Here is a 17,927-nt window from a genome sequence, read left to right on the forward strand (position 1 = left end):
AGGCCTTAATTTGATTAAGTGGCTTTTACAATTATTATCTTACATTATAGGGTGGCACAGTGACTTGATAGTAGTGCTGCTGCCTTGCAATAAGGAAACCAAGGTTCAAGTCCTAGGTTCTCACACATGGAGTTTGCATGTTCTCCCCATGTCCATGTGGGATCCCCCCATAAAGACATCTAGATTAGGTTGATTCGCGTTGTTAAATTGTCCCTTATGTGTGTGTGTGCACCCTTTGGATTGCTGCCCAGTCCATGTGTTGTTTTGTTCCTGTATCGATAGGCTCCAGCTACCCCACAACCCTGCACAGGAATAGCGGTTTTAGAAAATAAATGCATGTTACGATAACTAGAAAAATAACAAAAAGCACGACACAGTTACTTTATAAAATATGTATTTACTAATGTAATCTTATTTTCAAATCACGACACCAAAGCGCCTCGCTTGTGCCTATAAAAGTACACTGGTGTGATTGAGCCATACTCCGTGAACAGGCATGAATTGTGAAAAGTTTTTCTTGTACGTCACTTGACTTTTATCCACGGTGTTGTTGGGTCCCCTCGGCTACATGTTTTCGTATGTCCTTCCCACTTTATTCCAGTCGTATCCTTGCTCATTCCTCAGGTCATTGTGTCGTCACCCAAGTGCGAGTCTTTAAGCCGAAGCTCCGCCCTTTGCTCACCGTCCCGTCAAAGCGAACAAAGGTGTACACCAACGTCACATGTTAGGCGGGGCTTCCATATTCTGGCGAGCCGAAACTCTGAAAGTCGTTCAGTTTCTTCATCATCCTCTTCCTCCTCTATTTCCCGGAACCCAGCGCCAGCAGTTGGTCACTTTCAGTCCGGCAGTTAGCCGGCGCCCCGAGATATGTTCACCAGGGGCTCAAAGAAGCGGCGGTCCAGGCGATCGGTAAGTACCGCGTTGCGCTCGAAGTGGACCTTGAAAGTTGCTCGTCTCTCCGTGACTTCCAGTGGGAGTTTTATGTTGTTCCGCTAGCACTTGCGATGGTGCGCATACACTGCCGGCTTCCCCGGTTTTTCGATTCAGTCTTATCTGTGATCAAACTAAAACGAAATGCTCCCCCTTCTCTCTCTCACCCATACGTTACTTTTGTCGACCTCGAGAGAGCTGTGCGCTCCGTTCTCGTTTTACCTGCCGAGCTTGTCTCTGCCCTGGTGTTTTTTCCTGTTAATTTTACTAACTCGTGTGAAGTCTCACCTGACATGGCGCTGCCGTGGTGCCCGAACGAAGATCTCCATAGTAATGCAAACTGGTGCTGGCTAGTAAAGGCGCAATTTATGCTTCTCGTAGCATCGGTTCACCTGTCGTGGACTCTTAAGTTTACTTTCCTATAGATGGGTAAATAGTGGCCGCATGTCTCTTGTTGTGTTCTGGAAAAGGAACTCGTATTATGCATGATAGAATCGAATCCTGTTGAACATCAAGCCGGCGCGTTAATCAAAATCATACAGTGAAACTACACATTTTTTCTGGGCAAAATAAGAAGTACTATCCAGTTTTCAACTTTGTGACATGGTCACTCAGAAACGTTCTATTGATGTGTAGCTAAGAGAACCAAATCCCACATTCTTTTTACTGGTACCTGATCTATTAAGATATTCAAGTGTCGATGGCTTCTTTATACCATCTGTCAAATATTATATTTTTATAAACCAGTCTGCTTTTGACAAACATTGAACCTGTGTGCCTGTTGTGCTCTCCATGCACTTTTGGACCAGGCCAGCTGACACCCTGTTAAGACTACACAAAGCCAATTGGAGAGTGTGATTCTATATTTTGGAAGCAAAGGGCTCTTATTCAAATATTTAAGCACCAATGTCCTCTTGTTTCTTTGTAAAGTGTGCCTGATGAAGGGGTGGAGAAGGACTACCTAGTGAGCACTAGGGATGTGAGGCAACAGTGTTAACCACTGTGCACCCCTTTTCCAATACAGCTAAATAATGAATAAATATGTAAAGAATCAATGAAGGGACAGAGAAGTGATCTAACATATTCAGAGTAATCTCCATGTCTGGTTTTGGCCAGGTATAATATGGTGTCAGGATTTTTGTTAGCTTTACATTTGACTGTTTTTCATCCCCAGTCCATGTTGTCCTTATTTCTGCTGCCTTTTTGTAAGTGGTGGAGAAAATGCTGGAGCTGTGTTTTTTTGCTCTTTTTTCTTGCATTTTTTTCCATTTTCACCAAATTATGGGATGGTGCAATCTTTTGCTGCTTTGGACATGAAGGCATGCTTGGGTCTGTTGGAAGACACACAGAATTTCTGGTTAGCACTTGAAGTACACATCATTAATGGGTTGGTGAGACTGTGAATTAGTAGTGGTGCTTCTGCCCCAATCCAATCCCACCACAACCAGTTCCATTATCCCCCTACCCCAGTCTTAAGAGGATTTCTTGAAAGACACCTGGAAACTGAATGCTTAACGGAACTGTGAGGACACCACACACTAACACTTGTGAGATTAGGTGATGTTTTCCCTTCACGGACCAGCTGCCACCCTGAAGGTTGCTGGTGGACACTTGTGTTGTGAGGATTTGGAGGTGACCAACCACTCTCTAAGTATTATTCTGGGGTGCTTTTAGCTATATTGGACTATACTATTTCATAGTGGTGCTAGTTTTAGTTCCGGTGATGTGGTAGTGATTATAACTTGAGTGGTACTGCTTGGAGTTTTTTTTTTTCAGTGTGTGTCTTTTACATGGCTGTTCTAGAGGGAGGCCGGTGTGTTTGATTAAGGCGTGTGTTGCACATTCTAGGCATAAACCTGGCCTCCTTACATAGCAGAAATTGACTCGAGATGAACAGGAAAAAAAAGTGGCACTGTTTTTTTTTTTTTTTTATTCCCTGAGAGAAGGCAGTCTGCCAACATTTCAATGGGTTGAGCTTCTGTGTTTTAAAAGAGGGAGGAAAACCCCCCCAGGGTTGAACAGGCCTTCACTGCTGCTCACTGACGCAGGCTTGATGTCACCGTCTGCCTGGCGCCATTCTTCTGGCTCCCTATAAACAGTTTTCGCCTCTGTTTCCTGGGGTGACCCCTTATTTTTTTAACCTGTGAATGAGGCCTCTAGGATGGCACCAAATCAATTTTTTCCACCCTGGCTTAACGTAGGCTGAACATAATGGAGAGTAAATTGAAATGTCTTTGAAGATGGTTTTTGGTGAAATGGAATACAGCTTTTGGTGTTATGTTACCTTGGCCCTCATGATTTGATGTCTTAAAGTTGTACACAAGAATTGGCATCAGCACTGATGCAATAGACATTTTAAATGAAAAATGTAAACTTTTTTTTTATTAAAGAAGGGTAATGAATCCCTCCATTCCATAAACATTGCCTATTATCGTGAGTAATTAATTTAGATCCGTGCTTTTTGTTCTTTTTTTATATAAAATGTGTATAAGTAACAATCACATGTGAGTTCGCATGCTAAAAAAAAATTTGCTCCTGGCTGTCATAGAGGTATGCTAGCCCACCTACCAATGCATACATGCATCTCTCGATCCACTAATACATGATCTCAGCAGGCATTGGACATGATGCCAGTCTGTTGGAGGACACTCTAACACACCTCACAACATATGATTTTATTGTTGTGTGAAGAAGCCTGAGCACCACGTAAACCTGGAAGGCCATGCAAAGTCCTCAGAGATGAAATGGTTGGGAAATTAACTTGGGTCCAGAGGGCTATGAGCCAACAGTCTTAACCACTGTGCACCCCTTTTCAAATACAGCTAAATAATGCAGTAATCAACTGTGGTAGAGTGGTGAATATGGCAGCAGCATGATTCCAACAACATGGGTTCAATTCTTGGCTTGATTACTGGGCGTTTACACACTCTCCTTGTGTATGCATGCACTTTTTGCAAGTTTTCTCCCAAAGAAGTGCAGGTTTGGATAGCTAGATTCTCTAAACCTGGTAACAGTGTGTGAGTGGGCTGAATAAAGCTCTCACCAAGGCTTCTATTGACCCTGTAGTGAAAAAGTTTTTTTTGGTAAATAATTAGAATAATGAAACTCCAGCTCTCTGGCCACACCATTCCTTGGATGTTAACCTCTTATTCTGTTGAACTTTTTACTGTTAGTACAGCGGATTCTGACACAAAAGGGAGCCCAAGGTTACACCCAATACTTGGGCTAATTTTTGGGTCACTGAGAAATAAACTTAAGCCCTCCGGTCATCTGGTAGCCCCAGTTCCCTGGTTTATATTTAAAAGGCTAGTGGCCCACATTTGCTGTCTTGCCTTAATATTATCTAGTAAGACTCTTTACATTGGGTCCTGGCTGTCCTCCAGAGTGTCCGCATATCTCACTCCAGTTACTACAGAATGACTTTTACCAACTTATTATACACATGACCTCTTGGCATCTCCTTTTTATCCTCTTTGGCTTCTGGAGTGGATCTCTTTCTCAGATCTGTGTCATGTCTTCACAAGTGACCAAGAGTCTACACTACCCTAGGAGTTGTAACTCTACTTTTTCTGACACTGCACACATTTAAAGTAAGGAGCCTGCAGCCTGTAGGTTTGATACATGCAGTGCCATCAGCAGGTCAGCATTGATTACACAGATTAGAAAGCTGGTATAGAAACTTAAAGTAGTGGGTGATGGACACCACTGCAATGCCACTTTGTATAATCCCCAGGGGCCTCATGTATAAATAGTGCGTACGCACAAAAATGTTGCGTAAGCCCATTTTCACGCTCAAATCGCGATGTGTAAAACCTAAACTTGGTGTAAAGCCAGGCACATTTTCACGGTAGCTTCAACCCTGGTGTACGCAAGTTCTCCGCTTGGTTTTGCAAACTGGCGGCACCCAGCGTCATTACTGATTGTAATTAACCTGTAACAATATAATGGTCCACGGAATGGCCAAACTATTCCAAATACCGTAAATGCTTTAGCGCTGTTACTCTCACTGCACCTTCTTCTAATTTCAGCTGCTCCCGTTAGGGGTTGCCACAGCGGATCATCTTTTTCCTTATTATTCTCACTGCAACACTCCGAGCAGCCGATCAGAAGGAGAATTATCAGTATACAGCATCAAGCACATGCTGCCTCGGCCATGCTGCCTATTTGAACTGCTCTCATCCGACAAATGCTTCAGAGCCTTTTCTGTACAGATCTCGCGGTTCAGAAACAGTTTCATCCCAAGAACTATAAACGCACTCAATCCATCAAGTGCTCCTTACAGAACTGTTTGTACTTACAAGTACAATTACCTCACTGTAAACCTGTGATAGTTATAATATTGTAGAACCTAAAGCGTGTATTTACATATGATGACGATATCATTTTTAATATGAAATGCAGCAAAATATGTTTATTATATTATACAGATAAAACTTTAACTTCATTTAAATAATCTATATTGTCAATAATTAAACATGTGAGGACATGGTGTCGCGGCGCTAGCGACAAGCTGGCGCCCCGATTGTTCCTGCCTTGCACTGTATTTTTGCCGGGGCTGGCAGAACACTGGAAAGACAGATGGATAGAATAATTAAACATGTACTACGAAGATATTTCAATATTCTTTAAAAGTTTTGAAGAATCTGCATTCTAAGCTTACATATGGCTTAACATCTATTACTGAGCTGATTGTGTGGCGATTGGTTACTTGGAGAAAGAAAAGGAAAGACAGGAATTGGGGGTTAGTACGTTTGAAAGAGACAGTACTGCTGCAATAAATTATTTCATCGAAGGTTGCGCACAGCGCAGCAAGCATCTTGTGGGAGGCAGGAACAGTCTGTGGATGAGGCGCCTGCTCGTCACTATCACTGCGCCAACCGTGTTCCCATGTTTAATAACATGCTTTAATTCCCATCATCATGAAAATGATATCAAGTATACATCTCAGTATTTTAATTATTCGGAGAGCTGTAATATCACGAATTAAATGGATTCTGTGTCCTGTTGGAGGAAAGGAAAGCCCATTTAAGAAGCACGTAGTAATTCACACACATAGAGCACATAGAAGAACACATACAAAACAAAGCATTTAACGTGCTACTTTAGTTACGATTGTATTTGAGAAACTAGTAATTTAAACGATTTAAAGATGAAGTTTATGATGTTCTACTTTAATGACAAAATAAACTATGTGACTGAAGTGGAAATTTCGAGATTAAAGTTGGCATTTCAAGCTTTTTTCTCACTGTGTCCCTATTTTTTTTCTTCTTTTCTTTGTACCCTAATAAGCTTTCATATGACACTCAGACGGTGGGCTACGACTCGCCTTTTCACGGCGACTTTGATATCTGACCGCTTCTTTTTTTATTTCGGGCACTGCGACTTTGTGAACTTGAACTATCGAGTTTCTCCAACACTCTGTCACTCGATCAACTTCCTTTTGTTGATTATATCACTGTTTAAACTAACAAATAGTAAGTTTTTCCTTGCCTCCACTTGGTATTCGCTGATATTCTTCTATTTTCACCCGTTCTTTTGCCATTGTCTTTTCACAGAAGGCTGAGCTTAACGGATATTAATATTGATTTGCATATTCAAAGAGGCGTAATTTTGGGAGGAGTTGGGGCGGGACAGCAGGCGCGTGCACATGCATTACTTTTCACGCTGACCAGGATTTATGTAGCGGAAGAACGTGGAAGTTGGCGAACCCACAGATTTATGCATCTGGATTTTTTGTGTGTCCGAACATTTCCGCTTTTGTCTGTATGCCATGTTAGTGTGAATTTTACGCATGCCGTTATACATGAGGCCCCAGGTCTGTAGTCTCCTTTGTACAATTTCACATGAAGTGCAATGTTTATGCAGACCTAGGTCTGCTTTGCTTCTTTTGTCTTCATAAAATGGAGTCCATCTGTACAATATTGTTGATGTTTGCTGAACTCTGCTGCCTCACTAAGCTACTTGAAACAGGTTCTGGAAACAGGCAGAATATGTCACCTGGGATGGCCATAAGTACAGCTTGTTTCCTGGCATTTTTTTCTGATGAGCTTAGCTGCACCATGCTGTAACTTTACCCTGATTTCCCAGAGTGCAGCATGATTCAGCAGCCAGTTTCTGCTTGCCTGTTGCACATCATCCAACAAAAGAAAGTGATCACTTGGGCATGGAGACATTAACAACTAACCCAAACAAAAGCCCAGTAGTCTGCTTAAAGCATAGCCAGACAAAAGGACAATCCTGATTCCCATTCCCTGTATAGAAAGCTTTATCCATTTGTCTTGCCAGCACACTGCCAACACTGGTATTCTCTTCCACTAGGTTTGCTGTTCTGCTTGTTATATGTACAAAATAGCACTCATTCCTTTCAGGCCTGGAGTTCTGCCTACTAACTCTCTGACCAGAGTGACCACTTTCTTCAAGCCCAGTGCATACTACACCTTTTATCTGTAAGTCTGAAGTACTAGCTGCTGAATGTCTTGGACAAAAACTTGACCACTACCTGCAGGCCCTATGCTCAAGTTATTTCACGCCCCATAATTTGTGCCCACTTTTTTCAGGCCCACTGCTCTGTCCAGTACACCCCTCAAAATCAGTTTACAGGGCCTTTGCTCTGTCCGGTATACCTTTCAAAAACAATTAGCACATCATCCAGGTCTGGTGCACTACCCATTACATCTCTTAAAAATCAGTCTGCACCCTGAACATTTTTGAAACATGCCATTGTTTTGCTGTTTTCAAAGTGCTCTCTGATTCATGTTAAATCTGAGTTTCCAAGTAGGAAATTCCATGTAAGCGTAAACACAGAGCTACAAGTGAGAAAATTAGGAGAAATCAATGCTATCCATATTGTTCAAGTTCCGACATAACATTAACTTTTCAAATCTGTCAATTGTAAAAAAAAAAAAAAAAAAATAAAATAAAACATGATCCCATTTGGTATTCAAGCAATTGGTCGAATTGCATTTGGAGTGAAGTAAGACACATTTAATACATTTATTTTTGCTCTTTATTTCCCTGAAAAAATGCATTTTTTGCAGGCCAAGTAACAAATGAAAAGTGACCTTTACAAATTGTCTGACCCGAATCCCACTTGAACACACTCCGGTGGGAAGATGAAACAATCTAACTTGGAGTTACTAATACTCCGATAGCATGTGAATGCTGTATTAATTCTTCGCTCCTTTAACTTATTTACCAACCCACCTAGATTCACAGAACAAATCTCTTTCATGCCTGGTGCTCTGCCTACTGCAGTCTGTAAACACTGATCACTGTTTCCATGCCCAGTGCTCTGCCTGTTATGCTCTTCTGGCACAATGTACTCACCAAAATCCTGGGTTGGTGCTGTAGTAATTACACCTCTTAAACTTTGATCCCACCAGTTCATATCATGGTACTCTGTCCATTACATCCCTCAAATTCTGTGCCCGTCCCCTTCAAGAGGTCTTCTCGCTAAATCCCAAAGGAATCTGTTGTCTATAATCTGTAGGTCTGATATGCAAATTCTAAACCCCTTGGATACACACTACTACTACTTCCTCCAGGCTTGGTGCTCACCCACTAAGCCCTTTGGTTGTTTGTACACTTCATGCAGCATTTTCCGCTCCTCCTGCAGTGGCCACTGAATCATAGCTTCTGTGACTAACTCATAATTAAAAGTCTCGGCATGGTGAGCCGGTGGCTTTTAGTCTTTGGAAAACCCAAGCTGAGAGGATTAGTGTGCTGGTGACCATCCTGACTGCAGCCTTGTTTGTTTCAATGCTCAGGGTTCTTTTAGGTTTCAGTTACTGGGAACACTACCTTTGCAATCTACCAAGGTCCTACGTGTAGGGGATGAGGAATTTGTACTCTCCTTGAATTGTCCTTTTCAAAGTGGAAATTGTGTGCTCATGATAGCTTTGGGCAGAAACCTTTGCAAAAGGGTGTATACTGCTCTGGTCTTACTAGGTAATGTATGAAAAGATGCGTAGGCTGCATGTTGAGTAGAAGTCTGCCAACAGTATATGCAGAGCTGCACATGCTCTTTCATGTAAGAATGGAGTTACATTACTGGTTAAACTGGTCCATTTTTGCCTCTTAGCGAGTAGCAGCCTGGCATTTAATTGCAGCCACATACCCAGGTTGTAAATTCTAATGTTGGGCTGTATTTGCATATATATGAGAACCTGAAGAGCAGCCTGTGAGTCTGACCAGGATTGGGAGAAATGTGACAAAGATTGGAGAGGAAGATGGAATAGAACAGTGTTATAATGGTGACCGGCAAGTTGTTACTGGGCTATCGATGCCCTTCTCATATGTGAATCCTAGCTATAAATTTGAATGCTATGATTGACTTTCAGATATTTCTGTGATTATGAAACTTGGGTGTGGAGCAGGAAAGCTTTCGTCTGTCAGCACTTTTATAAAGCCATGATACATTTTGTGCTTCAGAACCTGAACTTGCTATTTTTTGGAGACACTGCTGTGGGGTACCTGTGGTGATGCTCTGTTCTGAGCTGAGTTTCTCCTGCCTTGTCTTTTCACTCTGGCATGAGCTAAAGTGCTTCATACACAGAATGACAGACTGAGAACTAATAGAAGAACTTTTTGTCTTGCACATGTACAAACAGGATAGTTGTTGCAGGGACAGAGGCTAGTGTTGGCATCTGGATATCTGTACTGAATACAGACATCCAGGAGGAAGGTGGATTGTTGATCTTGACACAGGTTCTACACAGTGCCATGTATTTCCTCCTCAGACTAGCTTCTCCAACAAAATGAACAGTTGTGCCTACATATGTTATTCCAACTTCATATATTTTCTGAGAGCAGTGGTGTGAAATGATACTGATAGGACATTGTAAGGGCCGTGCCTGGTCACTATCCTTGCACTCATAAATGTAGATGAGGTTTTGGCATGAGATAAAACCTGTGTTTGCATTCTTGTAAGTTTGAGTGGTAACTGGTGTGCTTTTATGTGTAGAATGAGGTTGAGGAGGCAGGGTAAGTGGTCTCTTAGGTCAGGGTCTCCTTTTGGAAGAGGATAGAGGTCAGCTATATCCAACTGTTCATGAACAAGACTGTCCTGGCTGAGAGAAACGGTAATAATTAAATCTTGGGTTCAGTTAAAAACATTGAGCCTCAGCAACCCAGTATCCTACCAGGGCTGGAACTGCACACCCCCGGTTAGAGAGGGAGTGGCAGTATAGAGAGAGAACAAAAATTAACATACGTGGCCATAGTTAAATAGTTCTATTTTTTGGAAATTGAATATAGTTTACACTTTTAGTTCAATATGCAAAATTTTAAAAATCCACTTAAAGCAGTATCTTTTGGAATACATTCCTTTTTTTTCCTAAAAGGTATGTTTTGAACTGCACTGTCTCTGTTTGGTCTGTTCTTGCTGAAAAATGACCTCCACTTCAGTTCTATTTTTCCAGTGAAATATTGCCTACATTTTGGTACCTTGAAAACAGATTGTTTTTCCACTTGCCATTAGACTGGTACTGTGCTTTGAAAGACACTGCCATACTTTACAGCTCATTTTGTTTCAAGATCTTGACTTGTGATTCTGCTCTGTCTTAAGAGGCTATATGTAAATTTTACAAGAGGAGCTTGTGTTTGATTTATTTATTTACTGCCTGTGGACAGGGTTGAGAAATCTCTTTCCCTATAAAAATTGTTGCGGTCATCCCTATATCTTATGGTACAATTTGAATTTGGATATATTGTATACAATTGTGCTTAACATCATCTTGTATTCTATTTTTTTGTATATTTTTTGCCTACCTGTTTTGATATGGTTATTTTACGATATTGTCCTTCTATCATACAACTTCTGGACCTGTTTATTGCATGTGAGGCTACTTCAGTTTAGAGGCTAAAGATGCAAAGCAGGGATCAACACTGGGTATGACACCAATCCATAATAAAGCACTCTCTGGCACACACTGTGGCACACAATAGCAGGCCAGTATACAGCTGCCAATCTTGCAACATCATTCGATCTGCCTGAGCAAGGAAATCAAAGCTAACTCTTGATAGTATGCACCCCATTCAAGATATCTTGCACTGTTGCTAGCTGTGAAAGGTGTCATGAGAAACTACAGACAATGAGTTGGCTGCCTTATTCCATACAGATGTGGTAACATTGGCACACAGAAGTGTGTAAATGCAGAAGAGCCAGGAGTTGTGGAAATGTGTTGTGGCATTTCCGCTGATATGTAAATCACAAAATTTAATGTGAGGAAGGAAATTGACCCAAAAGTTGTCAAGGCAGCACACAGATGTTTAGCAGATAATACAGTATTAGTGTGGAACAGCATAAAAGTAATGCTTACAACTACAGCAAGCCTTTAGACCACAGGACATCTTTTTTTAAAATAAGTAAAATACTGGTTGGCTTGAGTGGACAATCAGTTTATGAAGTTTAAAGTTCTTTTTCTAGGACACTTACATTTTCCTCCGTACCTCACAGAGTTGTTTTAAATCAACCCTTCCATTGATGATTTCTTTCTTGTGCTTTAGGCCTGGGGTTGCCAAACCTTTTTAAGCCAAGGCCCCCTACAAGGTTGTACCACCTGGTCAGGTTCCCCTACTAATAAAATATGTGAACCCTGAATGAGGCAATAGTCCTTTCCAGGGCCCACTCAGACACACATTCACACAAGGCCAATTTAGAATTGCCAATTAATCCAGCATGCTTGTGTTTGAGAATTTAGGAAGAAAAGCAAAACAGAATATGCAAGTTCCACACAGACAATGAACAGATGACAGATTTGAAACCAGGATGCTGAATCTGTAAGGCTGCACAACAGTGCTAACTTTAAGAAAAGAAAATGTTGCTAACTATCTGCAGACTCCATATATAAGCATGTGTAAGTAAGTGGGATATCTTCCACCTTCTAGCATGCCTCCACTGACAGAATGGATATCGGCTTTGCACCATGCCAGAAGATTTTCAGAACCAAGTCTAGATACATGACAAACTAAAATAAATGTCCAAAGTGAATATTTGTAAGTTCTGAGCAATCTTAAATAACAACTTGGCCAAAACACAACATGATTTTATTATATAGCTGTTTGTCTCTGGTATTATACTGAAATGTTGATTTGAGGAATCCATTTAGTAACTGTAATATTATTTCATTTTTAAAATAATGAAACACTTTCTTCTATCAAGACGACATGATTAATACATGCAATTAAGAATTTCATAGTACTCCATGCAGGTGACAATATCAAATGGTCTTTTTGTTTTGATGATTCCACAATAAACCTGAGCTCTGTGGTCTGCTCTGAGTCAGTGTTTTTACTGCTGTTAGAGGAATAACAACAACACAGTAAAACTGGGTTGTGCCTTTTGGGAAAAAATAATTAGTCCTCTACAGTTGTGTGATAACAAAAAGTGCTGCTTAAATAGCCATCCATTATCCAACCCCTATATCATAACTACAGGGTCATGGGGGTCTGCTGGAGCCAATCTCAGCCAACATATCGTGCAAGGCATGAAACAAACCCCAGGCAGGGCGCCAGCCCACCGCAGGGCACACACACACACCCCACATACCAAGCACACACTAGGGACAATTTAGGATCGCCAATGTACCTAACCTGCATGGTCTTTGGACTGTGGGAGGAAACCGGAGCACCTGGAGGAAACCCACGCAGACACAGGGAGAACATGCAAACTCCACTCAGGGAGGACCCAGGAAGCAAACCCAGGTCTCCTAACTGCAAGGCAGTAGCGCTACCACTGCGCCACCGTGCCGCCCTGCTTAAATATGATGTTGGAAATTTAAGTGTGAACATCAGCAGATGATCATATCTCCCAAAGCTCAATTTCAATTCTAGTATGTACTGTGATATCAGTTCCACATCCTGCTTGCCACCCAATCAGTCCAAATATATTTAGCTATGATGCTGATATTTAGTAAGGGAAGTAAAATTCCAGAACTCTCTATTAATTGTGTGTACTTGTGGTGACTCCACTTTTCGTAACTGTAATGTATTCAAACTAAGATGGACTGGTTCTGTAGTATTGGCTTCTTTTTCTATGTTGGTGGCCCATCATCAATTTCTTCTTTCTCCTTATTGCAGGAAGAACTTGAAGATCCGGACCATGGGCAGCCTTGTATCCGCTGTGGGGAGCAGTGTCCCGGATTCCGAATCCATGGTTGGAGGTGAGGCAGGGACTCCAAGCGACAGCAGCTGGGAGGCATTCTTATACCAAGCCATGATGTTTAACATCTGTTTGCTGTCTTCTTCTGTCCAGGGGATTTGGCATGATTTATTTTTTGTTATTGTGAACAGTGGGGTTCATGGGCAATGATTTGTTGTTTTTTTTAGACGTTCTTGGATGGTTCTGCTGCACACCTTTTCTACAGCACAATGCAAAATCGTCATCTGTTATGTACTTTACTCACAGCAGAGGCCTATGCTATGGTGGTTTGTAGACACACCTCTATAGGTAGATAGCCTGGGGGTTTATGGAGAGATTGGGATGAGTCACACTTCTGTGTAGTGTGAGAATGTAGTTGTGGTGGAAGTAGGAGGGATGAGGAGAACCCTGTCTCTTTCACACTGATGTGTAACCTGAACTCCTGGAGGAACAAGCTCCTGTTTGCATTCTCATCCTCCTCCTTATAACTAGGAGGACGGGTCACATTTTGGGCCTTTCTTTTTTTTTTTTAACGTTACAGGCCTCAACTTGGGCATAGCAGACAAGCCAAAAGAATGCCTAGGTGCCCTCTCAGATGTGTGTGTGTGTGTGTGTGTGTGTATGTATGTGTACATGGGGATCAGCAGGGGAGGGGTCAGTGGGCACTGGTGGGGGTGGTGCAGCTTTGTCCTAATTGAATTATCACGCCTGGGTGATTTGTCATGTTGATCACCTCGCTTCATGTCACCTCTCCTAATGCTGTAACAAGTTGTGTCACGCTAACTGGATTACACCCCCCCCAAGTGCAGCCTTGGCCAGCCCCTTTGCAAGACTTTCACGCACAAACTGTGGCCTCCCGGAGCTAGAGCTCCCTCCTCCCATCTTTTTTCTTCCCCTTCCTCACTTGGTTAAAGCAGATTGAGCATGAATACCTTTTCTTTAATCATATACACTAACCTGCATGCCAGTCCTCATCTTTCTGACTAAGTTCTTTACTTGCTGTGTGATTGCTCAGCAAAGTGATGACATACCTCAGTCAGTCTCTTGCTGGTCTCCCTGACTGGCCCTCTGCATTGTGTGTGCAGAGGATCCTACTACGGGCAGAATGACTCTGCCATTGACTCATGCAGTGAAGCAGAAAACGTGACATTACTCCAGTTAGTTAACTTCAAAGTGGACATAGGGAATGTGTGAGCTGGAGGGTTTGACTCTGCTATTGATGCTGGGCAAACTCCCCTGCCTTTGGGAAAGCTCTAGAAAATTCTGAGATTTCATTCTTTCATTAATGTTTGGTCTGCCATACAAATAAAGGTGTTGGTGTTTTGAGGACTCTCTTTTAGAACTTGATGTGCTGTGTAGTCTGACCAAGTCGCTGTCAGCTAACTATGAGGGTACCATCAGCAGAGCAGTATTCAGGTGGGGCAAAAAGTGAACTGCACCTGAGGAGAGACATAGGTCACTTCATAGCAATGCTGTATGGGGATCACAGAAGAAGACCTGGGACTGAGCATACTTGATGTTAGAGGCTTTGTACAACTTTTTTGAACCTTATGTCCCTTTAATCATTTGCCTGATTCTGTTTGGGTCAGAGTATGCAATACAGAATGAAGGCCTGCAGTCTGGAAAGAATGTCAATCCTTTGCACACATGAATACCTAAAGCCAGTTTAAGAATAAAGATTTAGCCAACTAAGATATATGTACACAATAGGTGTAAATTAAAGACACAGTTAGAAAGTCTTGTCTTTGGACATAAACTCCTGAAGTACTTTTACGTTGGAGTTCTTATGGTCAATAGCATCAATTTTTCAATGCTGAGCTCTAGAAACTGAGGGAAGTGGGGGCTGGATGGAAATCTAGATTGAATCCATATTTATTCAGCTTTAGCCACTAATGTTATGTAGAAAGAGAGAGTTGCTAGTTTTTGCGCTTGAGAGCACACATGCAGACACTCAAACTCACAAATAAGTTCACTCTCCTTGGTTTTGCAACATTCTACCCAACCCCCACCAAGCAAGCTAGCATGCACTAATTAGCCATCCTTGAACATTCCTCCAGGATGCCGGCCCCTTGGGCGTCCTGTGAGCAGCCTGTCTGCAATTAGGCGTGTTTGCTGGAATTTTTGTTTGTGTTCTCCAGGTGGTTCTTATCTAAGATACAGCACAGCTAAAGCAGATGTTTAGCAGCACAGCAGCAACAACAGCGCAATCGAGTAGTCTCTCACACCCTGTGTGACACTGCATTGATTCTGTGTGCTACTCATAGAGTACTACTGCAGCTGTGTCAGTTACCTACTTGTGTGTTAAGCCCCTTGATTGGTAAGTGAAAAAAGTTATCAGGAAGCAAGATGTAGAAAATGAATAAAGTATACTCACTGAGGTGACAGATTTCAACCTTTACTTTATATTGCATCTTTTCTATAGTTAATATCAACACCAATGCATTTACATCTACAATTTTTGAATACATCTGATAGTGATTTCCTCAACCCCTGAATAAGCAATGAGATCTAAATCAGCAGGTTTAAGGTTTAAAATCCAATGTGGTGATCACAAAGCCACATAGTCTTTCTTCAATGCCTTCCTATTCAGGTGTTCCTTAATTGATTACCACTCTCTCCTACTTGTTCAAACCTTGATTGCTGCCAAAGCAGAGTTCAAAAGCACATTTGCAACGACTGTTCTTTTTACTGTCTTTCTTTGAATCTGAGGTGGTCCCATTGTTCTCAGTAAACAATTCCCCTAGTTGCTGTCCCTCACCATAAATAAGAAATACAGTACATTGCCTCTCTCCTGTCACACTGTCTTGGTACAAATGCCAAACTCACTCATTTCTGTAACTATAGCTAGACTTCCTGAGTCAGTTCACTCTCGCTTGTACCCAATGCTGACTTCCTTCACTAATTTTAATTTTACTCTCAGCAATGTTTAATTCCCTGACTCGTTATGATCTGACCTACTGTTACTAGACCCTGAATGATATTATTTTGTTTGCTGCATTTGATCTTTCAAAAAACTCCTCTCTCTCCCTCTTTCTCTCTAACAGTGTCTGTCTGCGTCTCTTTCTCCCTATGTTTGCAATGATGCCAGATTTCTTTCTTTTGATTCTCTCTCTCTCTCTCTCTCCCTCCCACCAGCACTGAATAATTGACTATTCCAAATGGTATACAAAGGGTGTGCTGATTTTAATAAAAATTGATTCTATGTATTTGGACAGTCTATTAGGTTATCTTGTGCTTCACCTTCAGTGTAGGCACTGAACCTGAAACATTTAACATTTTTGATTATACAGCCAGACCAAAAGTAGTACAACTCGAAGTCAGTCTGTTTTTATTTTTCCCCAACTGTTGAATATATGACACAAAACTGGGAGCCAACTGGCATCAAGGAAAAAGCAATTTACTGCTTCTCAGATATAATACAGTATATACCACATTGCTCACTGTTGTTTGTTTCACTTGAAAAGGTTAAAGAACTTTCCATTCTAATAATAATAATCTAATAATAAATACATTTTATTTATATAGCATCTTTGCCATGCTCAATGCGCTTCTCTTCTTTATTTCTGCCTTGTGTGCAATGCTGATGTCATCCTCCAGCTCTGAATAGGAGAATATGATGATGGATGAATATATTCACAGGTAGATGTGGTTGTGTCCAGTTTCATGACTGCCACTTGTGGTGGTGAAGTCTAGATGCTTCATGCAAATTAAGAACACATAGGTGATTAGTGAGCCAAATGCAAGGAAATGGGATACCACTGTGAATATGAGTAACATGATGGATGCTAAATATTATCAATTATTATGCTGCAGTAAGTGATTCTGTTGCTCGTTCCATTCTGGCTGTACTGTAACACACTTTTTTTTGCCTCCTCGATTTCCTAAGCATGCTCATCTGGCTCATTACTAATACATAAATCCCTGATTTGTTCCACTCACGATCATATCCTGATCATACAGACTCCTTGTTTTCTCACTCATCTCCCAACCTTTTCTGTCTCTTTGCCCACATTAGATGTGAAGTTCTTGAAGTGTTACTTTTTGCTCAACTCCACTGTATCACCTTTGTAAGTTTTATGAATTGCTTGCCAACAGAGCTTGTATGCCTGATTTCCTGCTATTAGACTGAACTTGATGACTCCCTGCCACTTTGTCTATTGCTGGTTTATCTTTCTAGCTCATCACCTTTGCCAAACTCCCTTTCTTGTCTATATAATACTCAATTTTGATGCTCAGCTCTGCAACTCTTTTTTTTTTTTTTTTTTCCTTAAAATTTCTCCTCTTGCGGTCACACTCCAACTTGTCCCCTGACTTATGTTTTCCTGCTCATCACTACTTTGAGGTATGATTGACTGCTATTTTCTCAGTTACCTCTATTAGTTTCATTGTATTGTCCACCTGTCCTATAGACCAGTCATATGTGAAAAGATGCTTATTTTTGTTTGCTTGTCTCACACACACTATCATGCACCCATGCACTTACAGTGTCAGTGCAGCATCTATATAATAATCATACCTGTCAATAGTCTTATTTCATTAATTTGATTTCTTGGGGTGAGAGAAAAAGGGATGCTTTCAGTAGTTATTTTTTGTTATGTTTGGAGCTGCCATGATTCTCCAAGTTTTGCCCAAGGAAGATTTTTTTAATAAAACCTTGTATAAAAGATGTGCTTTTCATCCATTCCTTTGAATTTTCATAGCTCTTTGCTTCAGAGCAGTTATAAAAATTATTTTTTTATGTGTCTCTCACTTAATGGAGAAGAGAACTTAAAAAAAAAAAAAAAAATTTTTTTTTGCTTGGCAATTTATTTTAAGGCTGCTTTGAATCCATTTTATTCTTGTGTTCAGGTGTTTTGTT

At 41.2% G+C, this 17,927-nt stretch overlaps 1 protein-coding gene across 2 annotated transcripts in view; it reads left to right on the forward strand.

The window, feature by feature from the left end:
* Nucleotides 1–735: 735 nt before the first annotated feature.
* prickle3 (prickle homolog 3) overlaps nucleotides 736–17,927 on the forward strand; it is a 296,269-nt gene continuing 279,077 nt past the window's right edge. For both annotated transcript variants that reach the window (XR_007936247.1, XM_028813366.2), the window contains exons 1-2: nucleotides 736–909; nucleotides 13,009–13,091. Coding sequence is in view for 1 of the 2 variants with exons in the window: in XM_028813366.2 (XP_028669199.2) it covers nucleotides 868–909; nucleotides 13,009–13,091 (125 nt within the window). In the remaining variant the exon portion in view is untranslated. The remainder of the gene's footprint in view (nucleotides 910–13,008; nucleotides 13,092–17,927) is intronic.

The sequence above is a fragment of the Erpetoichthys calabaricus genome, chromosome 11 (genome assembly GCF_900747795.2).
Source record: "Erpetoichthys calabaricus chromosome 11, fErpCal1.3, whole genome shotgun sequence".
Classification (NCBI taxonomy): domain Eukaryota; kingdom Metazoa; phylum Chordata; class Cladistia; order Polypteriformes; family Polypteridae; genus Erpetoichthys; species Erpetoichthys calabaricus.